This window comes from Malaya genurostris, chromosome 3, assembly GCF_030247185.1.
Source record: "Malaya genurostris strain Urasoe2022 chromosome 3, Malgen_1.1, whole genome shotgun sequence".
Classification (NCBI taxonomy): Eukaryota; Metazoa; Arthropoda; class Insecta; order Diptera; family Culicidae; genus Malaya; species Malaya genurostris.
In genome coordinates, this window is record NC_080572.1 from 282,707,644 (window position 1) to 282,735,486 (window position 27,843).

Below are 27,843 nucleotides of genomic sequence, written 5' to 3' on the forward strand. Positions count from 1 at the left end.
GAAATTTATGAGAGACCGATTGCTTTCAACGAATTCTATAGCGCGTCTCTCCAAAGAACACTTGCCAGCTGGCAAGCTTCTTGGAATAAAGATGATCTGGGTCGGTGGATGCACTCAATTATTCCTAAAATATCGACAAAGGCATGGTTCAGGGGACTGGATGTGAGTAGGGATTTCATTCGTGTGATGTCCAGACTCATGTCCAATCACTACACGTTAGACGCACATCTTCTTCGAATTGGACTTTCCGAGACTAATCATTGTGCTTGTGGCGAAGGCTATCGCGATATTGATCATGTCGTTTGGACATGCGTGGAGTATCGTGATGTCAGATCTCAACTAATAAATTCCTTGCGTACCCAAGGTAGACAATTCAATGTCCCAGTTCTAAACATTCTTGCTTGTCGCGACTTTTCTTACATGAAACTTCTTCATCATTTCATTAAGTCCACTGGAGTTCCAATTTAAATTTTATTTTATGTTAGACTGTTTTCTCTTCCATGAGTTCAACCAATAGCCAGATATTAAATAAAAGTGATGAACTGATACAAACAAACCTAAGATCATGTACGAAATAAATGTGTTTCATTTAATGTAATGTATAATAGCAACTCGTTTGATAAAAACAGTGTTTAGATTAACTAATGAATACCAACATACTAATATGATATTCGAAATGTATTAGGTTCAAAGTACTATGTATTGTGGATGCCACGGCGAAGAAAAACTTATGTATATTACCTATGAAATAAACGTATTTATGGGAAAAAAGTGGTTTGCGATTCTAAAATCCGCCTCTGTTCAATATTGTAAAATCCTAAAAGTTATAGTTTCAACATTCGTTGAAAAGAGCATTCACTCAAGATTAAAATTTCAAGACTCTCACAACAGAAAGAACCACTTCGGCGATGCTCCTTCACTTGTTTTTTGATTTATATTGACTAAATGGGAAATTTTCTTTTCTCACTTTTGCAAATTTCTACAACAACAACAAGCGAATGTACGGTTCCTAACATAACCAGCAAACTGAATGCCAAAAGATGGAACCGAGCAATGGCCTTGTCAAAACTATTATTGTACATACCGCCCCATTTTGATGGAAAACTAGATTCGATTGCGTTTGATCGGCATTGGCATCTGTCCCGGAGCGAAACCCGGATGATGGAAACCGACGGCTTCCGATTCCGTACCGGGCAGGAATCGAAAAACCAGAAATAAATCAATTAGGATTAGGTGAGCAAACAGGCAAAGATTTGCCGAAAGTGGCTTCCGCTTTCCCCACGTTTTTCGGTTCGTCGGTTCGTTTGCTGGCAGTGCATTTGGTGGAAAATTCCAAGAATTCAAGATTGGTAGTGGAAAAATTGGAATTCAAGATTGGCTATCGCAAATTGGTAGAGTATATCCATTTTAAGAACTAGAAAATGGGAAGAATACAGAGCCATTACTAATTTGGTTAGAACACAATCATTTAATTCTACTTAAAATAAAAAGGGCACGATTGAAACAATCTTATAGTTTCCGTCCAGTCATTTTTTTCTCACCTCTGAAGAGTTTCATAAGTCTCTTTACATGTTTTTCTACATAGTTTTATCCAAACGTAAGTACAAGCTTTAAATGTTTTTTTTTTCAAATTAAATAAATACGTTTGACAATTAGTTAATTGGAGCTAGAAACCTGTGAAACGTAGAACTCAATGACCTACAAAATTGAAATGTTCGATACTAGCTGAAATCAGTGCGAATTATTAGAAAACTCTGCATATATCTAAGAATATAAAATAAGACAATATTATCGAGTTAATATGTAGTGATTAATGATTCTGATCAGTGCGGTAAAATTTCATTTTCAATCGAATAATATAAGATGAAAATGAAATTTATGGTCACTGACCGTCAGCATATCCCTTCTAATCCATTTGACTTTTGCTGCCATTTTCAAGTGAAGCTCCCAGAATTCATCGTCAGTTTAATAATTGTATTTAGTCATTTGAAGTTTTGCTTGCTCAGTTTCAAGTGCCAAGTAGTCTAGCTGCTTCATTGTCTTCGCTCTTGGTAGTAAGCAATTTCGAACGAATAGAATTATAAATGGAGTAAAGTGTTAAAAATGAAAACTTAAGGAGGAAAAAATTAATTTATGTGTATTCTGTGATTGATATTTCAGCTATCTGATTAATCTTTCATCTATTATCTTGAACCAATTCGAATGTTTACATGAACCTCATATGAAGGCCGCTCTCACACTATTGAAAGAGATATTTTGTTACTTCAAGAGATCAACTGACGGTGGTTGAACTGAGCCTCGATTGAAGAGAAACGAGTGATGAACTGAATGCTACCCGTTCGAGCCGTCAGCAAACATTGTCAGAGAGTGAAGTTTACTGCATTAGAGAAATCGTCAATGTGTTTCACATTCAGTTTCAATTGAATTGAAATGCAGTTTTACTGCACTGATTCTGATAGTAAATAGTAAATATATATTTTTGCCAAACTTAAACTAGAGAGCCGGCATGTTATAGTTCAAAAGAAGATGTATTTATAGTAGTTTGTATTTTCTATTGTTTTGTGTAAAATTTTTTTCTTAGGGATACTAAAATTACTGGCAATCGGTGTAAAAGAAGTTATATTAAATCTACTTGAATCTTGATTTCTATTAGTCCAGTTTCTCACAAAGCTTACCCGGACGAGGATTACGAAAAGTATTGATATGAGTCCGGTTGGTTATCGTTGGCGACCAACGTTTCACGAGGATATTACCCGTTGCCGAGAATCACATAAAAATCAAACACTATTACGATGTGCTTCGATACAAACATACTTTATATATTGAACTTGATGTATTTATTGTATGTATTCGGCGTGATACACGTTATTAATGTTGGCCGAGAATTTAACTACCTGCCGTTCAGAGGATAATTGAAGGTATATTGCACATCTTCCTCTATTCAATAGAATCTTTTGCACTTTATCTAAATAGGGCTTTATATGCGTAATGAGCAACATTTCTTTTTTTAGTTCATTTGAAAGATATGATTAGGTCATCTATTGAGTTCCAATAGCTCCTATCGAATTCTTCCGGCTCCAGAATAAGAGACCAATGAAGTCCCCTTTTTTATTCTAACAGCACAGTTTTATCGCGAATGACCCAGCCGATTTCGACATTGTCAATAGTTAGTTCTATTTCTGAAATCTGTAATTTACTAGATCTAACGAAATTCGTGTCCAAAATTAGCTCAATGAGAACCATGTTAAAATGATTCTATTTGAATGAACAAAATAAAAAAATAGATGGATTATGAAGCGTTATTCTATTGTTGGTGTTATTTTTCACTACAGCTGGCATTTAACACATGGATCAATAAGTCCCGAGACTAAAGCAGAGATGGCGCTCGTAGTGAACCAGTAACCACGTCTTTGTAGAGTACTAACCTTTGCTTGAAACGGGTCAAAATTTCGATCCGACCAGAAACAGCTGAGTTATCGAGGTTGGAGTAAAGTCGTTTTGTAGTTTGTTTAAAAAATGGAAAAAAACGAGTTTCGTGTTTTGATAAAGCATTGTTTTTTAATGGGTAAAAACACCGTGCAAGCGAAACAATGGATTGAAAAATGTTATCCGGACTCTTGTCCATCAAAAGCAACGATTTGTCGGTGGTTCGCCGAGTTTGAACGTGGTCGTACCGACACAAATGACGCGGAACGCTCGGATAGACCTGTGGAAGCCGTTACACCGGAAAATGTGAGTGAAGTGACAAAAATTATAATGAAAGATCGTAAAGTGTAGCTCCGTGAGATTGCTGAGATGACACAGATATCATATGGAAGTGTATTTACTATCCTTCATGAAAAATTGAGCATGAAAAAGGTTTTTTCCAAGTGGGTGCCGCGATTGCTTTCGATGGAACAAAATGCACCCTGCCACAAGTCGATGAAAACAATGGCGAAATTGAACGAATTGGGCTTTGATCTGCTTCCCCACCCCCCATACTCGCCAGATTTAGCCCCCAGTGACTACTGGCTCTTTGCTGATCTTAAAAAAATGCTCCAGGGAAAAATATTTGGCTCAAATGAGGAGGTCATCGCTGAAACTGAAGCTTATTTTGAAGCGAAAGATAAATTTTTTTATAAACATGGTATTGAAAAATTGGAAAAACGTTGGAACCATTGTATCACCCTAAAAGGTGATTATGTTGATGATTAAAAAAAATTTTGCAAAAAAAATGTTGTTTTCATTGTTGGTCTCGGGACTTATTGATCCATGTGTTAACTTGCTTTCCATTTCTTTGCTGATGTCTTTTTTAATGTTGCGTTTATTTTCACTTATATTTTTTTCTTGCTTACTTTTATGAGCTGTTATTACTTATTTTTATGCGGGTATTTCCGTTACTATTAGTGCTCTTATTTTTGCTGCAATATCACTTTCTTTTTATTATATTACAGTCGCGATTTTGGCTGCTGATGTCATTTTCTAATTTGTTGGTGTTATTATTGTTCCTTCTAGTGACAGTTAATATTGAAGTTTATTCACTGCGTAGTATTTTCCTAGCAGCGTCTGTTATTCTTGTTCGTACTCTGGTTGTTTTTTTATTGTTGTTATTGTTATTAAATGTATTGTTGCAGTAATTTTTGAACTGACTGTAATGTTATCAGTGTCATTTCTGTTCTATTTTTTATTTCGTCATATCAGTAATTTCAATTATTAGCCTTAGTTTGTTTTCTTGTGGAAGTTATTTTTGCATTGATTATTATATTTTTAAATTTTGTTGTAACTCTTATTTTTAATATTGGTCTTATGTCTGGTTCAGATATATTTGTTGTTGTTACTATTTCTATTGGGGTAGTTATTTTTGAAGTGATTTATTTTTCCAATTGCAGTTATCTAGAGGCTGTTGTTATTATTATTCATAATGATAAATTATTTCACTTCAATTTTAACCATAATTGTCATCAGCTGGAGGGTCTCAAAAGGCTACTATTTTTGTAGGTGCCAAGGAGCCAATTTTTTCTGACTCTAACTTAACGAAATCGAAAATTTCTGTAAGTTAACGTTTCAAACATTTTTCTCTCCGTTCAATTTTCACGAACACGGCTACAACGGTTTCAACAAGCTTACACACTTAAATCAAAGTACTGATCTCAGCTGTTCAAACCTCGGTAGCTTATTTTTTTAAAGTAAAAATGATTTTTCATCATTTTGAAAAACGTTTATTTGTGCTGATATATCAGTAGAATGGAAATGTTTGGTAGTTCGATTGTTTTAACCTCGACAAAAGAAGAAACAATTACCGAATGATGTGAATGCATTTTATAAATTCGAAAATCAAATGACTGGCTTCCTAGGCTTCGGATTTATAACGGCATAAGTGACCTAGCCGAAAAAGCCATGGTTTTTGGCGCTTAGAGACCAGAAATTGTGTGTGTGTGTGTGTGTGTGTGTGTGTGTGTGTGTGTGTGTGTGTGTGTGTGTGTGTGTGTGTGTGTGTGTGTGTGTGTGTGTGTGTGTGTGTGTGTGTGTGTCTGTGTGTGTGTGTGTGTCTCTCGCTGTGTGTGTGTGTGTGTGTGTGTGTGTGTGTGTGTGTGTGTGTGTGTGTTCTTCTAAAAGATTTTTTTCTACGCAAAATTTCCTCGAGAATTGTTCAACCGATTTCAGCTAGCTAGGGCTCGCATGAAAGTTATAATTGGTCGGTTAAATGAGTTCGAAGATTTCTCGGAAATCACTCAACGAATTTCGATAAAGTTAGGTTCATTTAAAAACTACTATCAGGTCATTGATCAAGTTCTGGTTCGGGAGATGTAATCTTCTGGATGACGCAATTGAAAAATCGTAGTTATTTGATAGACTAAAAACGCCACTAATTAAACACTTTTTGTTCCGAATGTATAATCGCATAAGTGACGTAACCGACAAACCACACTTTTGTCTCTCTGCATTTTTTTTTCTCCGATTTTTTCTCTCAATGATCGAATTTGAATGCATTGCAATTTTGTTTGACCTAATTTGTTTCAAAAGTTAGTCACAATCTAATTTAACCTACCTAATTTGTATCACAAATTAGTCAAACATACTGGAAAGTGGAGAATTTTATACCACACTTTGATAGTAATTGATAAATCACCCGAAACTCGTAATATTTGTTAAACCAATAAAAAATTGTTGAACCAATAAACCAAGGTTTAAGTAGAAGCAAAAATTCACGTTTGTCGATTTATTAAACTTAAAAATACAGTTTTTTTTTCAAAGGTATAGATTTCATCAGATATCAATGGCTTCTAATCAATTTCCTGATGGGAAGGGAAGGATAAATGGAAGGAAGTAATGTATGAGCAGGAGTAAATTCGGCACCCCACAAGGGATGCCAAACAATCTGCTAAATATCTATACAAGATCAATACAGAAAGCAATCATTCACTCCAAGCAAAATGATAAACCCCTCTGACTATAGCTCCTTACCACATTAGTAATGATAAAAAGTAAGATTTTCATGACAAATATAGATAAAAAATCGATGTCAATTCTAGCGCCACTTGTTTTTGGTCTGTTTTTTGTTGTTTTGTTGTTTGTTGTTTGTTGTTTGTTGTTTGTTGTTTGTTGTTTGTTGTTTGTTGTTTGTTGTTTGTTGTTTGTTGTTTGTTGTTTGTTGTTTGTTGTTTGTTGTTTGTTGTTTGTTGTTTGTTGTTTGTTGTTTGTTGTTTGTTGTTTGTTGTTTGTTGTTTGTTGTTTGTTGTTTGTTGTTTGTTGTTTGTTGTTTGTTGTTTGTTGTTTGTTGTTTGTTGTTTGTTGTTTGTTGTTTGTTGTTTGTTGTTTGTTGTTTGTTGTTTGTTGTTTGTTGTTTGTTGTTTGTTGTTTGTTGTTTGTTGTTTGTTGTTTGTTGTTTGTTGTTTGTTGTTTGTTGTTTGTTGTTTGTTGTTTGTTGTTTGTTGTTTGTTGTTTGTTGTTTGTTGTTTGTTGTTTGTTGTTTGTTGTTTGTTGTTTGTTGTTTGTTGTTTGTTGTTTGTTGTTTGTTGTTTGTTGTTTGTTGTTTGTTGTTTGTTGTTTGTTGTTTGTTGTTTGTTGTTTGTTGTTTGTTGTTTGTTGTTTGTTGTTTGTTGTTTGTTGTTTGTTGTTTGTTGTTTGTTGTTTGTTGTTTGTTGTTTGTTGTTTGTTGTTTGTTGTTTGTTGTTTGTTGTTTGTTGTTTGTTGTTTGTTGTTTGTTGTTTGTTGTTTGTTGTTTGTTGTTTGTTGTTTGTTGTTTGTTGTTTGTTGTTTGTTGTTTGTTGTTTGTTGTTTGTTGTTTGTTGTTTGTTGTTTGTTGTTTGTTGTTTGTTGTTTGTTGTTTGTTGTTTGTTGTTTGTTGTTTGTTGTTTGTTGTTTGTTGTTTGTTGTTTGTTGTTTGTTGTTTGTTGTTTGTTGTTTGTTGTTTGTTGTTTGTTGTTTGTTGTTTGTTGTTTGTTGTTTGTTGTTTGTTGTTTGTTGTTTGTTGTTTGTTGTTTGTTGTTTGTTGTTTGTTGTTTGTTGTTTGCTGTTTGTTGTTTGTTGTTTGTTGTTTGTTGTTTGTTGTTTGTTGTTTGTTGTTTGTTGTTTGTTGTTTGTTGTTTGTTGTTTGTTGTTTGTTGTTTGTTGTTTGTTGTTTGTTGTTTGTTGTTTGTTGTTTGTTGTTTGTTGTTTGTTGTTTGTTGTTTGTTGTTTGTTGTTTGTTGTTTGTTGTTTGTTGTTTGTTGTTTGTTGTTTGTTGTTTGTTGTTTGTTGTTTGTTGTTTGTTGTTTGTTGTTTGTTGTTTGTTGTTTGTTGTTTGTTGTTTGTTGTTTGTTGTTTGTTGTTTGTTGTTTGTTGTTTGTTGTTTGTTGTTTGTTGTTTGTTGTTTGTTGTTTGTTGTTTGTTGTTTGTTGTTTGTTGTTTGTTGTTTGTTGTTTGTTGTTTGTTGTTTGTTGAATCTTTTTGAAGGTGTTTCAAAATGTGATTTCATTTCGGGTATCATTTTTTGGTTCCGGAAATAGTGGTTAAAAATCTCCGTCATTCAGAGCTACGAAGCAAGAGCCGGTTTTCACAAACTTTGGCACTTTCTTCTTTTCTTTTTACATACTGCTGCTAAATTTCATTCGGCTCCTACTCCCGGCTTCGGAGCTACAGGATGAAATGTGTTTCTAACTGACATTTATAGCGAAAAACGCAATTCCACCGCAAATGACCGATTTTTTTCAAATGATATTTTTTGATTTTTTGATTTGGCTCCAATTTTGCATGAGCATTAATGATGGCCAAATGAAACATATTTTCTGATTTTTTACGAAAAATGTCTATTGCCTTTCTCATATATGTTTTACATTCTAACAATAAATCTACTGTTTCAAGTAAATTTCCTCTCCTGTTAACAAGATTCAAGATCATCCAGAATCGTTACACAAATAAAAATTTGTCGAATTTTTCTTTTCATATCTCAGTACTCCAAGATCGGTAACATATAGCAAAATTTTGATTAACATCCTTTCTATTGGAAAGTTATCGTTCTTTCTTAAAATTTTGTTGAAAAACATAAAAAATAATTTTCAAAAATTTTCTGCATATGAAAAAATTATACTTTTTTTAAATATTATTAAACTCTAAAAATTTGACTGTATTTTACTTTGGACTTTAGCTACATTATACAAAAATAAACAAACATACGTATATTGAGATATTTGAATTTTAAGTGTTATTATTTTATTTCATTTGGTTTATTTAACCTAATTATGGTCGTTCACCAGGTTAAGTGTTATTTTTAAAATTACAGAAAACCTAAATAATCTTTTTCAACAGCACTAATTTTTTTTAACCCGGTAGGTCCCAACGTGACCATATGGTAACGCAAAAGGCTGGTCGACTTTTTAATGTTTATCTACTCACGAACGCAACCAAATGTGACACATAAGGTATTTTAAGGTTGGCAACACTTGTATCTTTTCATTGATATATAACAAACGTCATTGTGTGTTCAACTGTAAGCCAGATAAGACGTTGATTTTTTTTATTTTTTTGAAAGTGAAAGAAAATCGATTTTTTCCAACATGTCCAAGTAAGTTATGATATTTTTTGTATATTTATGATCAGAATTTGATAAATTTTATACCAAACGATAGATATTGAAATATACTTTAAGCATGAAACAAGTTTGGTGTAAATCTAAAATACTTTCGATACGATGTATTCTGTTAAAGTAATGCGTTACCATATGGTAACGTTGGGGCCTCTAGGGTCCGTGTTGAAGCGAACAAAAAAAAAAACATTTTACGTGCACTTTTTCGTACAAATGCTTGTATGTTCTTGTATTTGTTTACATTTCAAACAGAAAATTGTCATTGAAGGATGCCGTCGACTATTTAGAACAACTAATCGAAGAAGACGAGGATGAAGATTTTATGCGAGATATTGATTGTATTTACATTGAACCTCCCGAAAATGACGGCAATATTAGTGGTGAAGACGAAGCCAATGAAAATGAAGGAGGTACAATCGATGCATTGTCACGCAATCAGTTGAATGCCTGTTGTGAGTTAGTTTTACGAAACGGTGTACACACTAAAACACTCAATATGGAAGAGCCACTAGAAAACGAAAGTGAAATTGTAGAATATGTTCTCGTTGATGTTATGAATGAATCAGCATACAATTTATCAAATGATCAACCATGTCAAATGATTGAGCATGTAATAATGGACGTTTCAAGTGGAGGAGATGAGCAAGAAATAGTAGTGGAAACTGTCCAATTGCCTGACATTGAGCCCTGGGTCAATCGATTGAGAAGAACATCTTCCATTCCATCGAACGTTCCGTTGCCCCCCTCAAACAAAGACACAACTTTCACGTGGCGAAAACAAGGCGAAAGCGCTGCCATTCCAGTTTTTCCTGAACCGAACTTCGACGATTGCCGTGATGTACAATCTCATGAGTTATTTGAACGATTTTTGACGATGATTTGCTACAACATATTTGTGATTGCTCAGAACGATATTCCGTGCTGCATTTTCAGAAACCAGTCTCCATTACGGTTCCAGAGTTGCGTGCTTTCATCGGCATTCTATTGGTGACAGGATATAATACAGTTTCGAACATCAAAGCATACTGGAATAGCTCAGCTGATCTCCGCAATGAAATAATATTTCAGACGATGCGACGCAACAGATTCCAAGAAATACTTCGTGTGCTACATTTTGAGCCGGATTTGAATGCACCAAGAAATAACAAGGATAAATTTTGGAAGCTGCGTCCGATTATGGATCATTTAAAAGCGAACTTTCTGAAAAATTTCCATCCAACACAAAATTTATCGTATGACGAAAGCATGATCGCTTATTACGGTAAACATGGCTGCAAACAATTCATAAAGGGCAAACCCATTCGTTTCGGTTATAAAGTTTGGTCTCTGTGCACACCGTCTGGTTATTTGGTAAATTTCGAAATTTATCAAGGATCAAACCCACGATCAAATCCGAAGTATGAAGAGAGATTTGGCAAAGCCACGGCGCCACTTTTGTCCATGATTGACGACTTCCCCGATGAATTGAAAGGATTACCGTTTGGATTCTTCTTCGATAATTTGTTTACTGGTTTTCCATTGCTTGCTTATCTGAAAGCCAATGGCTACAATGGCACAGGAACAATGCGAGAAAATCGGATCGTCGCAAGTTGCCCAGTCACAAGGAAAAAGGTATTAAAAAAACAACAACGTGGCACCATTGAAGCTGTCAGAATGCAGGAAACTGGAATTAGAGTGACACAATGGGTCGACAATTCCGTTGTCTCCGTTGGTTCGACGTGTTATGGATCTTTGCCTACATCAAGCGCAATACGATATTCCAAACAAGTTGGAAGCAAAGTAAATATTATTCGACCATGCTCCGTAACGGAATACAACAAATACATGGCTGGTGTTGATCGTATGGATCAAAATGTGAACAGCCATCGCATTGGTTATCGTGGAAAAAAGTGGTGGGCTTCAATTTTCACTTGGTTAATCGATGTAGCTGTGAACAACGCTTGGCAATTGCAACGCGGCACAAAAAATTTAACACAACTCGAATTCAAACGTGAAATCGCAATATTCTATTGCAAACATTATGGTTCACCTCCGATTCAAACTGGTCCACGAAAACAGCGACGTGAGGAAGACATCACCCGGAACCTTCGATTCGATGAGAAAAATCATTTCATCGGCCCAATCCCGACAAGACGACGTTGCGCTGGAGACTTTTGCAAATCTTCTGTTCGCACAATTTGCAAGAAATGCAATGTTGGCCTTTGTGTGCCATGTTTCGCAGAATACCATACTCGTAGCACAGCGTTTGATCGGTCCCGTAGTGCCACACCACACGCTGAATAATTTGTTCCTTATTTTTTTTTGTTTTTTTCCTATAAATACTTTTTAAAATCATTTTTATGTAATTAAAAAAATGCATTTTGATACATTTCCCTTGATATACTTTATGATTTTTCATTGAGAAAAAAAAACTTGTTCACCTTGACACGGTCCCTAGAGGTCCCAACGTTACCGTATGGTAACGTTCGGAAAATTGCAGTAACTAGTTTTCCCGGACCGAAAAATTTGAACCAAACATTTTTTCGGAATCTACATCCTAAAATCTACAATCCCTGAAATTTTCATCGAAAAATTCGAAAAAAATAGTTCTGAGACCTACCGGATTAACATTATCATAATTACCAAAAACATTGCAGAGGGTAGAAAAACGATCAGACTCACCGTTTTTGAAATATTTTTTTTGAACATGAAAATGATGGGATTTTTGCTAAGTCCCTTCTCAAAAGTAAGGCTAGAGTTACAATTGCAAAATGGTGATACAAATTGTCACTCGTATGATCATGAAGAGTGCATATGCGAAATGTGAGTAAAATAAAAAAAAAATCAAGTAAAAATCGATCTCCGATTTCGTATGGAATTGTTCAGTAATATCTTCCAACTTAGGCTCAAAACTGTTCAAATTCGAGGATTTACGTTAGTACAAACATTCTTGTTTTTGTTTAAGATTAAAAAAAACGTTTTTGGAAAAATACCACAGCTACATTTAGGAGAATATCTTTGGATTATGAGAAAGGCATAATCACACTAGTAGGTGAATTAAAATAAGATTTTTTTTATTTAGTTTGAAACTTGGCATGATTGCCCACAAATTAGTTTTGGTGACATTTGTTCAAAACGATCGAATAAAATTCGGGCCTTCGTTAATAAAATGAAAAACCACTGGTGGCGCCATCTCTTGCAAAGCACTGATATTATTTTTCCTACCAGATGAGAATCTAAATTTGATCTGATATTTTTACTGGTATATTAGTGGTAACTCCACAGATAAATTTTATGCCTTTTGCGTAATTGATTTTTTTTTCTTTAGACTTGCGGATGATGAAATGTGACAAAATTACCAATAATTTTTTTGAAAAATTATGCAAAATGCGCCACTCTTACGTTGTTTTCGCTTGAGAATACCTCAACTGATCCCCAGGGTAGTTTCATCAAACAAACTAGATTCAAACAAACTGGTTGACAGCAGTTAGGTTTGGCATCAAGCGAAAACGACATTAGTCATTCATTCTAGACTTTTCATTAAAACTGCTGAAATATGAAAATCGCAAAATGACAGGGTAGAAGTTTTCAAATTTATAATTTTTCTCTTCATACCAAACAACAAAAATCTTAAACAAAAAAAAAACACGTTAGTCAAAAAACAAATTTCGAATCGTTTTGAAGCAACCCAGCTGCGACCTGCCGGAACGTGTGCATCGTGATTCATCGAATGCCACCCGTCTCGGATGCATGATCAGAGAAAACCTAAAAAGCCTGAAGTGCGAACAAATTCGGAATCAGTTTTCGTTGCAAAAATTCAATTTTCACAACCGGCACAGGCCAGCCAACCGACCGACCAAACAAATTGCCCCGAAGCATCTATTTCCATTTCATGAACAATAGAGTTTTTTTTTCGCTGTCGTTGCTTCAGAATTTTGCACAAATCGACGACGGCTTAAGGTTGGGGGAGAAAATGGCCTCGAAACAGGTCACTATTGATAATTGAGAATAATGAGATTTTGATTTGTTGCGCCTTATTGCAATCCGTCGACTGTTGATTTTTGGAAAATTGATTTGACTTTGTTATCGAAAAAAACCTAGAATTGCTTAATTTAAATCGCTTTGTTTGATGTTTACGTGTAATTTTAAATTAACATGTAAAACACATTATTCCAAGTGTACAAACAACCAACAAAAAAAAACCTACTCGAGGACCTTCAATGTTCACCACATTCCCGCATTTCCCAATTTAAATCGAATTCAATTCAGCAACCACTTAACAACATTAACAGAGAGACGTTCCTCATTTGTTTGTTTAGTCATAATTATGCTTGCATGGTCCGACATTTACTGGAAAACAGATTCAGAATCCAACGTCCAACATTCCTCCGTTCCCTTGAAAGAGAGGAGGCGTTTGTTTGTGTGTGTGTGTGTGTGTGTGTGTATTTTGCAAACATTGGTCGAAGTAAGTGTCCAAAACTTAACTCACACCGAGCGTACGTTCCCAAAACGTTCCACCATTATGGCTCAATTATGGAAATGGCATCGTTTTCATCTCGGTTTTTCCAACAACTGGCGACGACCACCGAGAAACGGACGACGACGACGACGAGGTTCCCATCGTGGGCCAAATCGTGCAACGTGTCGCCCTCTTTCTTCCCGGCGAACAATGGTGCAATGAAATTTAATTTTAAAGCTCCCACAGCAGTAGTGATGCTGCATCCGGTGAAGAAATGGCCAGCATATTTTCCTCTTTCCTTTTTTTTTTGTTATGCTGCATCTGTCCCGAAGATGTCATCGGATTGCGACAGCGAGGAAGACCGAATGACACCAGGAAGAAATGGATGCGCCGAAAACAAGTTTCTTTTTTTGTAGTTTAACTTTGCGCCATCCTCCTGTGAGTCATCCTTCTTCGATGCTCCGATTGGTAAAATATTCAATTAAAATATTAGTGAAAGTTGTAATCGTCGCTGGCAATCGAATTCTGATCGAACTTTAATGACTGTACGTGTGTGAATTGTGGTCATAAAATTTTGAGCTTTGCCGGCGCTGACATAAATGAGGTTTGTTTTTCGGAATCTCTCCGAGAAAATGGATGCAGTCTGGAACAATCAGTCTAGGACAATATAGTGACGAAGCATTTGCTTGAGCTTGAATATCAAGCCAAAATGTCAGAAATTAGAAATCTCCTAAAACAGAGATTTTCAAAGTTCTTCAACGATGACCGCTAAGAGTTCGGAAACTGCCTGTTGAGTGCTGGAGTCGTTCATTCTCTTCACATGAATAGCATCCTAATTCAAAGCGTTTTGGCATTCAAAATTAGTACTTTTTACGCGAATACGTCTTATTTTCCTACGGTATTCCTATTTATCCCCTAAAAGTGGAATGTCGTATTTTGCTAATATCTTATTTCGATATAACTCTAAAATTCGCGTAAATTCGAAGTTTGAAGCATTTCTGGTATTTTTTTGAAACGATTTGAAGACTGTCCCAGAAAGAATGGATGCACTATGATTTCACTGTAAATAATTCACAAGTTTTATTCGATATACTGATAATATTAGACTACAACAACAGAATCTTATTCTCAACATTTGCTACTTAGCCATTGTGGTTTAGCTGGCGCACCTTCTTGCGAACGTTCCTCATTAAATTCCGTACAGACTTCTTGGCCACAAGTTTTGACACTTTTTTTCCAATCTTTTTCGAACTGTTGAATGGTTTCGGCTGCCGAGACATGTTTCCTAAGATGTGCCTTCGTTAATGCCCAAAATTCCTCAATTGGTCGAACTTGTGGGCAATTTGGTGGATTCATGTCCTTTGGGACGAAAGTGACATTTTTGGTAGTATACCATTCTACCGTTGATTTCGAGTAGTGGCAAGAAGCAAGATCTGGCCAGAAGACAACAGGATCCTTGTGGCTTCGAATCATGGGTAGAAGTCGTTTTTGTAAACATTCCGCTGTTCATTGAAGCAGTGGTGATGAAGGGTTTCGAAATTTTACCGCAGCAACAAATTGCTTGCCAGATTATAGCTTTCTTACCAGATTTTTCGATGTCTCGGATTGGTTTAACACTTGCCCTTCCCGGCAAGGATTTGTAATCGAGTTTCACGTAGGTTTCGTCGTCCATGATTATGCAGTTCAAATTTCCAGCAAGAATCGTATTGTACAGCTTTCGAACCCTCGGCCTGATCGATGCTTCTTGTTTTGAACTACGTTTTGGTTGTTTCTGCTTCTTATAGGTTCGAAGATTCAAACGTTCTTTAGCACGAAGAACGTTTGACTTCGAAGTGCCCTCTTTTTTGGTCATATCCCGAACTGAAACTTTCTTCTTTTGCTCGAACGCCTTCACTGTACGTTTATCCAACTGAGGGTTAGCAGGACCTTTTTTTCGACCCGTTTTCGGTTTATCCTCAAAGGTGTTATTCTCACCGAACTTCCTGATTGCATTTCGCACGGTTTTTCCTTTCTTTTTTATTCAAGAATATAATGTTTAAGGCACACTGCTTAAGCTCTAAGATGCCAAGGGCTTTTACTAATTTAAAATTTACGACTAACTTAAAACTAGGGTTGTATCATTAAGTAATGTCATATTTGGGTCGCAGTGGTTGATTTTGGCAGATCCAGCCTTCATGTGGTGATCGGCCGGTGATCTGAATATTTCATGAGAGTCTTCCATATGGCGTTGGTGAATATTCATGTTCGCCGCATTCTTCGGTCCGTGTGGGTCCGCGGGAAACACCCCCAGGTTACGAATACCCGGCGGGTGGCCCGCATGCTGTTGATAAGTTTCCGTGGGCGATGATGGTGTTGTTACAGAAGAAAATGAAAAAAAAAGATAGCGAAGTAAATATTGCGGAAAACGAAGTAAAATGGGGATATGGGAATGAAATGACTAAAACGACAGAGATCTAATTAGTTGACATCGAGATGGTGAAAAGACGGGGAGGGGGGAAGCGAAGGTTAGTGACAGCAAAAAGATCTTGTTAGTTCCGATGAAGATGGTGGACAGATGAGGAATCGGGATAATCGGCGGAAGTTAGTGTCGAACCTGCAGTTGAGAAATAATTCTTAGCCACAGTTGAAACAACGTCGATAAATAGGAGGAACTTTCTAAGCCAGATGTAACAGATTACACTTGTATATTAATGTGTTTGAGAAACTGGTATATGAGAAGCATATATAAACTATCCCGACTCGCCAACACATCCCGAACCGGAACCTCAGGCGGTCTACCTCGGGCCCTGAGGGATTCCAGTAGCTTCGACCTGGCGTCGCGATACTCTACGCACGACCACACGACATGCTCGATGTCCTGATAACCGTCGCCACAGGTGCAGAGCCCGTTCTCCACGATCCCGATACGCCGGAGATGTGCGTTGAATGTATAGTGATTTGACATGAGTCGTGACATAACGCGAATGAAATCACGACTCACGTTCATCCCCTTGAACCAAGGTTTCGTCGATACCTTAGGGATAATGGAGTGTAGCCATCGTCCCAGTTCGTCATTGCTCCATGAAGTTTGCCAACTTTCGAGAGTTTTCTGACGAGAAATACTGAAAAATTCATTGAAGCAGATTGGTCTTTCATAAATATCACCTTCTAATGCGCCCGCTTTAGCCAATGAGTCTGCCTTTTCATTGCCCGGAATGGAACAATGCGAAGGGACCCAGACTAACGATATTAAATAAGACCGTTCAGATAAAGTACTCAAATGTTCCCGTATTTTCCCCAGGAAATATGGGGGACACTTTCCTGGCTTCATTGCCCGGAGAGCTTCTATTGAGCTTAGACTGTCCGTGACAATGAAGTAATGGTCTTTGGGCAAGGTTTCAATGATCTCGAGGGTGTACTGAATAGCAGCTAATTCTGCGACGTAAACTGAAGCCGGATCACTGAGTTTGTAAGAAGCGGTGATGTTTTGATTGAAGATGCCGAAGCCTGTGGACTCGTTGATGTTTGATCCGTCAGTGTAAAACACCTTTTCACAGTTGACTGTTCTAAATTTATTATAAAAAATATTTGGGGCCACTTGAGGGCGCACGTGAGCCGGAATTCCATGAATTTCTTCTCTCATGGATGTGTCGAAAAACACAGTAGAATCAGAAGTATCCAAGAAATGAGCACGGTTGGAAACAAACGAAGAAGGATTAATATTCTGAGCCATGTAATCAAAATACAAGGACATAAAACGGGTTTGAGAATTAAGCTCAACTAACCTTTCGAAATTTTCAATCACCAGAGGATTCAAAATGTCGCATCGAATGAGCAAACGATATGAGAGATCCCAGAACCGGTTTTTCAATGGGAGAACACCCGCCAGCACTTCGAGGCTCATCGTATGAGTCGATTGCATGCAACCCAAGGCAATACGCAAACAACGATACTGAATTCTTTCCAGCATGATGAAATGAGTGTTCGCCGCGGATCGGAAGCAAAAGCATCCGTATTCCATCACGGACAATATCGTTGTTTGGTACAGCCTGATCAGGTCTCCTGGATGGGCACCCCACCACGACCCGGTTATTGTACGAAGAAAGTTGATTCTTTGTTGGCATTTTCTTTTCAGATATCTAATGTGACATCCCCAGGTGCCTTTGGAGTCGAACCAGACCCCGAGATATTTAAATGTGAAGACCTGAGCTATGGTTTCACCCCCTAGTTGAAGCTGTAATTGTGCTGGTTCTCGCTTTCTCGAAAATACAACCAGCTCAGTTTTCTCCGTAGAGAATTCGATACCCATTTGAAGAGCCCATGTGGATAAGTTGGCAAGAGTATCTTGTAACGGCCCTTGCAGATCGCCAGCTTTGGGTCCTATAATAGACACAACGCTGTCATCGGCAAGTTGTCTTAGCGTGCAAGATGTGTTGATACATTTATCGATGTCGTTTACGTAAAAATTGTATAGAAGGGGGCTTAAGCATGAGCCCTGAGGAAGACCCATGTAACTGAATCGTATTGTCGACAAATCACCATGCGCGAAATACATGTGTTTCTCAGACAATAGATTATGTAAAAAGTTGTTCAAAACTGGCGAAAGACCATGCTGATGCAGCTTCTCAGATAAGATATTTATAGAAACTGAGTCAAAAGCCCCCTTAATGTCTAGGAAAACTGACGCCATTTGTTCTTTACGAGCAAATGCCATTTGAATTTCTGTTGAGAGCAACGCAAGACAATCGTTCGTTCCTTTACCCCTGCGGAAACCAAATTGTGTATCTGAAAGTAAGCCATTAGTCTCGACCCAATTGTCTAGACGGAAGAGAATCATTTTTTCGAACAATTTCCGGATACAGGAAAGCATAGCAATCGGCCGATACGAATTGTGATCGGAGGCTGATTTTCCTGGTTTTTGAATGGCGATCACTTTCACTTGTCTCCAGTCACGTGGAACAATGTTGTCCTCAAGGAACTTATTGAATAAACTCAACAAGCGCCTTTTGGCGGGGTCTGGCAGATTTTTCAACAAGTTGAATTTTATTCTGTCTAATCCCGGGGCTTTATTGTTACATGACAAGAGTGCAAGTGAGAGCTCTACCATCGAAAACGGTGTTTCGTTTGTATTTGGTGTCGAGGCGCGGGTGATCTTCTGTTCCGGAACAGAGTCTGGGCATACTTTTTTAGCGAAATCGAATATCCAGCGGTTGGAATATTCCTCGCTTTCATTCGTGGTGTTATGATTGCGCATTCGTCGGGCTGTGTTCCAAAGAGTACTCATAGATGTTTCTTTCGTTAAGCCGTCTATAAACCGACGCCAGTAACCGCGTTTCTTGGCTCTAATCAAGTTCTTAGTTTTAACGTCTAATGCCGCGTAATTCCGGTAATTATCAGGTGTTCCATTTTTTCTGAATATTTTATACGCGGAGGCTCTCTCCGCGTTTAAATTTGTGCACTCTTTGTCCCACCACGGGTTGGGAGGACGGATGTTAGTTTTCGCGCCGGGTACACGTTTCGTCTGAGCTTGAGTCGCGGTGTCGAGAATCAAGCCAGCCAAAAACGTGTACTCTTCCTCCGGAGGAAGTTGTTGAGTTCTTTCAAGTTTCTCAGATATCGAGGTCGCATAGCTATTCCAATCAATATTTCGTGTGAGGTCATACGAAACATTGATTGTCTTCGATGGTTTTGAGCCGCTGGTGATTGATATTACGATCGGTAGATGATCGCTACCGTGGGGATCAGGAATTACCTCCCACGTGCAATCCAACCGTAGCGATGTCGAGCAAAGGGATAAATCCAGCGCACTTGGTCTTGCTGGTGGTGCAGGAATCCGTGTCATTTCTCCCGTATTCAAGATTGCCATATTGAAGTTGTCGCAGATATCATGGATCATAGTTGATCTGTTATCATCGTGAAGACAGCCCCATCCCGTACCGTGTGAGTTAAAGTCTCCTAAAACCAACGTCGGTGCAGGAAGGAGCTCTACGATATCAATGAGCCACCGATGCCCAACCGAGGCTCTTGGGGGAATGTAGATGGAAGCAATGCAAAGGTCCTTACCTTTGATTGTAACATGACATGCGACAACTTCAATACCTGGTATCGAGGGGAGCTTAATGCGATAGAAAGAATAGCACTTTTTGATCCCCAAAAGTACTCCTCCATAGGGATTATCTCGATCCAGACGAATAATGTTAAAATCGTGAAAGTTTAAGGGTATTTCAGAAGTTAGCCAAGTTTCGCACAATGCAAATGCGTCACATTTCAGATTGTTTACTAGAAATTTAAATGAATCTATTTTTGGGATAATACTTCTGCAATTCCACTGTAAAACAGTGATTAGATCCGTGACCTCGGTGGATGATTTAGCCATCGAAAGATACAATCGCTGAAAGAAGGGGCCAATTTGCAGTCAACTGCTTCAAATATGTTTTTACTGTTGGCATGAAAGCAATTAAAATGCTTCTAAGAGGGTCTGAAATATTGAAAGTTGTAAAAATCCAGTCCACAACATCAGAGAACTTTATAAGTCCAGCACCTAGTTGGTTCTCTGGTGGATTTTCAGGGACGCTTGGGGATTTTTTAGTCCCTGGAAGCGGTGGGAATTCCATCTCGGAATTGAGTTTTCCGAGACCAGGAGCTTTTTGCTTCGGTGATTTTTCCCGATTCCCGTTAGCTGTAACTTTTCGAAGCCCTTCGGAAGACACCTTCGAACCCTTACTAGGTAGCTTATGAGAGGATTTATTCATTCTTTTCCTACAGCTATGAGGGACCGCCGAAGATGGACCTTCCAAAGGGTCGTCAGAATCGCTCTCGTCAGTTGACAAGCAGGCATATGGGTTCGTTGTCTGTTTAGGAGGGGTGGCACTCTTAAGCATCTCGACAAAGGAACGCTTGGAGTGTTCCTTCAGGGAACGCTTCAATCGATCTCCTCGCAGTTTGTAAGCGGGACAATCAGAGAGGTCATGCGGACCCTCCTTACAGTAGACACACTTTTCAGCATCCTTACCGCAAGAGCCGTCCGCATGAGCTTCCCCACAGTTAGCACAACGTGGCTTATTGCTGCAATGGGTAGCTGTATGCCCCAAATGTTTGCAATTGGTACAATTCATTATCCGGGGTACAAATAAACGAACAGGCAAACGAACCCGGTCCAAGAGGATGTAGTTGGGCAATGCCGAGCCGGCGAAGGTCACACGATAAGAGTCTGATTGGGGATAAGACTTTGTTCCATCCCCGGCGATCGATACTGAATGCAATCGCTTGCAATCCAGTATCTTGACATTCTTAAGTGAGGGGTCTTTAAAACAACCCGCCCCGTACTTAAGAATATCCTCGCAAGTCAAACTCGAATCGGTGACCACACCGTCGATTTCGACTTCACGAGCTGGCACGTAGACGCGGTACTCCAGCGTAAAAGGATCATTTTGAACAAGCTCATTAGCCTGTTTTGAGCTGGTAAACAGGACCCTGAGCTTGTCTGGCCGTATTCTATCTATACTTTTTATGGTATTATATCGCGAATTCAGGTCCCGCGATATTTTTAAAATATTCAGTTTTTTTTCCTTTGATTTGGTCCGGAAATAGACCGCGTAAGGCCCGGCCGGTAGTGCGAGCCCATCAGGATAGCTCTTTATGCGGGACTTTTTACTGACAAGGGAAGTCTCCATTTGAACATCGGGAGCGGGGGGGGGCAGGTTTTAAATTAGACATAGCGGAACTACTTCCGCGCAAAAACAAATGATTCGGGGGGAAATATAATGGTCAAATAAAGAAATAAAAATAAACGAAGTAAAGGTACTTAACTAAGATCCAACGGGGGACACCAAGCTGGACTTCGTCGATCGGCGTATCGCCGCTTTGATGATGTGCAAAAAACCTCCGAGAGGAAAAGGCACACTTATATATAATCCTCACACAATGGCCGCTTGTTTATAATCCTCACACTTGGCCTTGATCGGCGAAACAATAATCGGCTAACGGTACCGTTTCGATCGACCGCTCGCAATAAGGCACTGTTCTATTATATAATACGAAAAAAAAACCTATCAGAGGAAAAAGCACTATTGTCTATCACACAATATCGTCCGACCACTTTATCACACACACACAACTGGTTTTCAATGCTTTCGCAGTAAATCCAAATCACGTCCGTTCGCTCGGAAGGTTGAAACGGCAATGGTTTTTCCTTTCTTTGACAGTCTTTAAGAAATAAATACGACGAGAAACCACTGACGGGTTGATCGAACTGTTGACGTAGGACTACTCAAATTGTATTAACAGATCGACTGAAAAGTTCGTATCGTTTCTATGAGAGGGCGCCACTAGAATTAAATCCATACTATTTTCAGTTAGTACCAACCTTCAAAAGATACGCTGTCTGATTATTAGTTTGTGAGATATTGCATTTTGAGTGAAACTACTTTTGTTATTGTGAAAAAAATGGAAAAAAAGGAATTTCGTGTGTTGATGAAACACTACTTTTTGATGAAAAAAAGTGCCGCCGATACCAAAAAATGGCTTGATGAGTGTAATCCAGACTCTGCACCGGGCGAAGCAACAATTCGTAAGTGGTTTGCAAAATTTCGTACTGGTCATATGAGCACCGAAGACGATGAACGCAGTGGACGTCCAAAAGAGGCTGTTACCGATTAAAACGTGAAAAAAATCCACAAAATGATTTCAATAAACGTTAAGTGAAGTTGATCGAGATAGCTGACACCCTAAAGAAATCAAAGGAACGTGTTGGAAATATTATTCACGAATATTTGGATATGAGAAAGCTTTGTGCAAAATGGGTGCCGCGTGAGCTCACAATCGATCAAAAACAACAACGAATTGATGATTCTGTGCAGTGTTTGGAGCTGTTATATCGAAATAAAACCGATTTTTTCGTCGATATATAACAATGGACGAAACATGGCTCCTGAAGTGATGGAGCCGATCCGGAGTCCAATCGACAGTCAGCTGAGTGGACTGCACGCGATGAACCGAACCCAAAGCGTGGAAAGACTCAACAATCGGCCGATAAGGTTATGGCGTCTGTATTTTGGGATTCGCATGGTATAATTTTCATCGACTACCTTGAAAAGGGAAAAACCATCAACAGTGACTATTATATAGCGTTATTAGAGCGTTTGAAGGACGAAATTTCAAAAAACACGGCCTCATTTGAAGAAGAAAAAAGTTTTGTTTCATCAAGACAATGCACCGTGTCACAAGTCGATAAAAACCATGCTGAAATTGAACGAATTGGGCTTCGAATTGCTCCCTCATCCACCGTATTCTCCAGATTTGGCCCCCAGTGACTTTTTCCTGTTCTCAGACCTTAAGAGAATGCTCGCTGGTAAAAAAAATTAGAAGCAATGAAGAGGTAATCGCTGAAACTAAGCCCTATTTTGAGGCAAAGGACAAATCATACTACAAAAATGGTATCGAAAAGTTGGAAGATCGCTATAATCGCTGTATCGCCTCTGATGGCAATTATGTTAAATAATAAAAACGAATTTTGGCAAAAAAATGTGTGTTTCTATTAAACGATACGAACTTTTCAACCGAACTGTTAAACTTACTGCCGATATTTTTTTTTTTTAATATTAGACCAGCAGTCTTGTCTTGTTCTGTATGTGTGCGAATTTTAGCAAACAATTCTCTGAGAATTTTAGTTACCCTAACCGTTTAGTTTTGTTCTTTTGGGGCTCTCGAATACAAAGACACAGCCGATTGTGTCTCGTGAGAATCGAACGGCGCACAAATCAAATCCATGATGAGTGTAACACATTGCTAGAAATGTCCCAGAGATGGCGTTTGTAATGTCAAACTTATCTTATTTTTCAAAAGTACCAACATTCAGATGGCCAAAGCTGAAGTGAATAGCTGGAATAGAAGGCATCTCCGCGGACTCTTCCTCAGCAGAACAGTGAAAAAAGGTTAACGCACTTAGAGGGAAACGTAGACAAAAGGGCTTCTCCCTTGAAATTAGCGGCAGATTCACTTCCAATCCAGTAGATGTTGCCGACCACCTAGGCCGTTATTTAGAATCCTTGTCGGCTAACACGGCGCTACCAGTGACATTCCAAATTTCACTTCGGAACACCCAGCGCTCTCCTGTGTCAATCCCACCTGGATCAAACGAGGTTTGGAACAGACTTTTTTCTGCGGAGGAACTAAACTTCGCTTTAAGCTCCGCAAAGGGAAAATCGACCGATCCGGACAACATTAACTATGATATGCTCTGACATCTTCCTCCTAAAGGTCGCATTGCCCTACTGAACCTATTCAACCAAGTCTGGTCTTCTGGGACAATTCCAGCTAATTGGAAAACAGCCCACACCATTCCTATTCCCAAAGGTTGCTTTGGCTGGCTTTTTCGCCGCCAACAACTTCCATCCAATTAGCCTCCTCTCGTGTATGGGCTAGTAAACCGACGCCTCGTTTCATTTGCTCGTTTGGATGAACTCCATATTCAGTTGTTCGCCAAAAGGCATATTCATCTTGGTATATACCGACGACATTGTGATCCTCGTCATTGGTAAATCCTGTAAAATAATAAGAAGAAAAATCCAGCAGACGGCGAGAGCGATCCACCAATATCGCTCCTAACAAATGCTCCCTCTCGCAACACTAACTCTCCGGTTTCGATTGGAACGGTCATCGTACCGTTTGTGAAATGTCCTAGAATACTCGGCGTCGAGTATTTCGATCGAAACCTAGACTTCACAAACCACTTTGGCCAAGTAAAAAAAGACTGCCAATCTGGATTAAGACTAATCCAGACCATTACTGCGGGGCACCCCCAGAAGAACCGCCATCAGGGGATAAACATAGCCAAGTCCCTAACTTGGAGTCGCATTTACTACGGGATAGAGGCGACGGCTGTAAGCATGGACACCCTGCTCAGGGTTTTGGGCCCTGCTTACAACAGAGCCGTCAGATACGCCTCAAACTTGCTCCCAAGTACCCCAGCAACAGCCGCCTGCGTAGAGTCGGGTTTGCTCCCATTCCGCTGGTTTTCGGCTTCCTCCGCAGATCCCTGGGCTACCTAGAACGAACCACTGGAAAAGACTGCAAATGGCTAAGTCGCTGTACAGGAGTTTCAACGGGAAAAACATCCCGAAACTGGCATGTCTATACCGAGTTTGGAAGAGACCATGGTACCAACCAGACCAACCAGACCAGAGGCGGTGATCTTATCCGATTCCTTAGCAGTAATCACTGCTCTGGAGACGGGAAGATCCAGACACCCATTTGTCCAGGCGATCGAGGAAAACTGTGGCAGAAACGTCACAGTATGCTGGATTCCTGGATATAGCGGGATCCCGGGTAACGAAGAGGCAGACTTACTCGCGGCTATGGGCAGAAAAAGCCTTCGGATTAGATCCGCAGTCCCGTCAACCGACATTCGAACTAAGCTCACGGATAACTTCGTACGACACTGGCGATCATCCGGGGGCCTCCTGCTCAAGATCAAGGGGGATCTGTCCAAATGGACAGATCGCACCGACCGCCGGGAACAACGAGTCCTGTCACCGCTACGCACGGGTCACACACGTCTCACCCATCAGCATTACGTCTCGAGGCATCCACCAACTATGTGCTCCACCTGCAGCACTATGGAGCACATACTAGTCAACTGCCCGGAATTGCACAACCTCCAGTAACAGTATGACATCAAAAACTCTATAAGAAACATCTTATAGAATGACCGGCAGCCGAAATTATCCTCATCAACTTCCTGAAAGACGCCAACCTCTTCCACACCCTAAAAAACCTGCCCTGTTCCTGTTTACATGCGTTACTTTTAATAAGTTTTGGGTGTTACGAAGCATTACATGTGTTACTTTCTTGTGAGATATAGGCGTTATGAATCGTTACATGCGTTATCGACGTTACGAAGCCGTACTCGTTTGTATGTTACAAGCGTTACATGCGTTACTTTTTTGTAATATATAGGCGTTGAAATACGTTACATGCGTTACTTTTTTGTAAGTTATAGGCGATAAAAAACGTTACATGCGTTACTTTTTTTGTTATAACTTACAAAGCGTTTCATGCGTTACTTTTTTGTAAGTTATAGGCGTTATGAAGCGTTACATGTGTTACTTTCTAGGAGTCATAGGCGTTTCAAAGCGTTAAAATCATTACTCATTTGTAAATTACAAGCACTACATGCTTTACTTTTAATAAGTTTTGGGTGTTACAAAGCATTACGTGCGCTACTTTCTTGTGATATATAGGCGTTAAAAAACGTTACATGCGTTATCGACGTTATGAAGCGTTACTCGTTTGTAAGTTACAAGCGTTACTTTTTTGTAAGTTATAGGCGTTACGAAGTGTTACATGTGTTACTTTATGGTAAGTTAGAGGTATTATAAATCGTTACATGCAAAACTTACAGAACGTTATATGTGTTACATTTTCAAAAGGTACAGGCGTTACGAGGCGTTACATCCGTTACTCTTTTGTAAGCTTTGTACATTCCAATTTTTAACCTATTGAAGAATCACTTATTTGCAAAATCTACTGGAAACGTCAAAATTATGAAATGGTTAGAAAGGATCGTACAACGACATGGAATACATGAACATGGTCATGGAAACGAAAACTTGTATATAATTTTGAAGGAGAATGAGTCTAAATATAATTGCAAGAACATCGATAATTTTTATTCCCGTAACTGAAACTTCTTCATGTACCTTCTGCTCAGTAAAACTTGGAGGTGAATTAATTGTTATATTCTATCCATGAAGGAATCATTATTCAATAAAAGAACTGTTATTTTACAAGATTCAACGGGTTCGAACGTTTAAACGTTACCGCTGTGCCCTGGACCCTCACGAAACAAGAAACATAAACGGATTTGTGTCTTTCATAGACGTGTAGCGTTTGAAGCATCCCTAAATTCTGACGAACATGATGCATACTATCTTCTTTATTCGTCAGCTAGTGACTATTAGTCTTGCAATTTAGTTACAGCTATTGACTAAACTATAATAATTATGCAGAAACTAATTTTCACCCTTCCTACCAGGCATGTCACTCGCTTCGTCGTTCGTGGTTGAGAAACGCTATCACGTGTCAGGAATGTTCTTTCTTTATGCTGGCCGATTGTGAAAACAGTTTGAGTTATTCGTGATTTTCTCAGACTATTCAAAATATGTTTGTAAATTTATGAGCTTATTTACGAGCCGCTAAAGCATAAAATATCTTGCTTCGTTCAGTAATAGGAGATATTCGCGAATGTACTAAAGCAAGTACAAATTACACTGAACTGCGTTCAGTTAACATAAACATATTTTATTATCGATTTATTTTTGATAGTTGGTTTGACGTAAAGCCGCCATAACTAAGTTCAGTTTTGAAATGACTCAGCGGAAACATATATTGGAGAAGCCAAATGAATGAAAAACTAACAGAAAAGATGATGCAACGCAGGTTCGAGTCCTGTCTCTGAGCGTATCTTTTTCCAATAAATCATCTTTTCTGTTAGTTTTTCACTCATTTGGCTTCTCCAATATATGTTTCCGCTCAGTCATTGCAAAACTGACATTTTATTATATTAATTCATAATCCTTCTCAAAAATAAACCGGATAAGTGAAAAAACCTTCCCGCATCCACTCGGACTCGGGTGATGGAACGCAGCATCAGCCAGCGTGGATTGCAGATGAACAAGAACCGAGAAAAAAAAAATTAAAATGACATTGAGTGGGGGAAAATCCCAATCTAGCCCAATTTTTTTTCGCCGGACCCAATCAAGGACGGTTATCGATGCCACTTCTTAGTGTTTCCTTTGGTCTGTTGTAATTGTTGTTGTTGTTATTAGTAGGATGGATGGAAATTAATTGGAGGGATAATTCATTTAATTGGCGTTTAATTCGACCGAAATTTCAGTCACGTACTGAAGGAGGGCCACTTACAAGTGTTTATTTTTTAATGAGGAGGCCGATTATGGATGAAGCGGAGTGGCACGTTTGCTAGGAGAAAAAATAATCGTTGGGTTTAATCGTTGAACCGAAAAATCTGTTAACGACGCGGAATATTATGACGGTTGTATCGGAATCGTTGGTAAGATTTGTTTTCTTCGGAGAAGTAAACAATTTTCCGTAGCGATGAACTTATAATTGTAATTTGATAAGGTATGATAGAATCTGAAATATCGATAGCATTAGGGAGTTCGCTTGAATAAAGAAAAGCACAATTCCACTTTTGTTATCTGGTGTTGGGATTGATTGGAGACATTGTTTTGGCATTGTTCCGTGATTTATTATGAGCATTTCATTACTGTACCGTTACTCAAAGTATTGCCCATCGTTATCAACCACTTTCTGCCATCTCTCTGGTAAAGGGTAGAAACTGCGTTAAAAACATTATTTTTATTTC

At 38.6% G+C, this 27,843-nt stretch overlaps 1 protein-coding gene across 1 annotated transcript; it reads left to right on the forward strand.

The window, feature by feature from the left end:
* Positions 1–24,613: 24,613 nt before the first annotated feature.
* LOC131434360 (uncharacterized) lies at positions 24,614–25,123 on the forward strand. Its single transcript, XM_058601028.1, has one exon. It carries the CDS (start codon positions 24,614–24,616, stop codon positions 25,121–25,123), a length of 510 nt encoding a protein of 169 aa, XP_058457011.1.
* Positions 25,124–27,843: the final 2,720 nt, after the last annotated feature.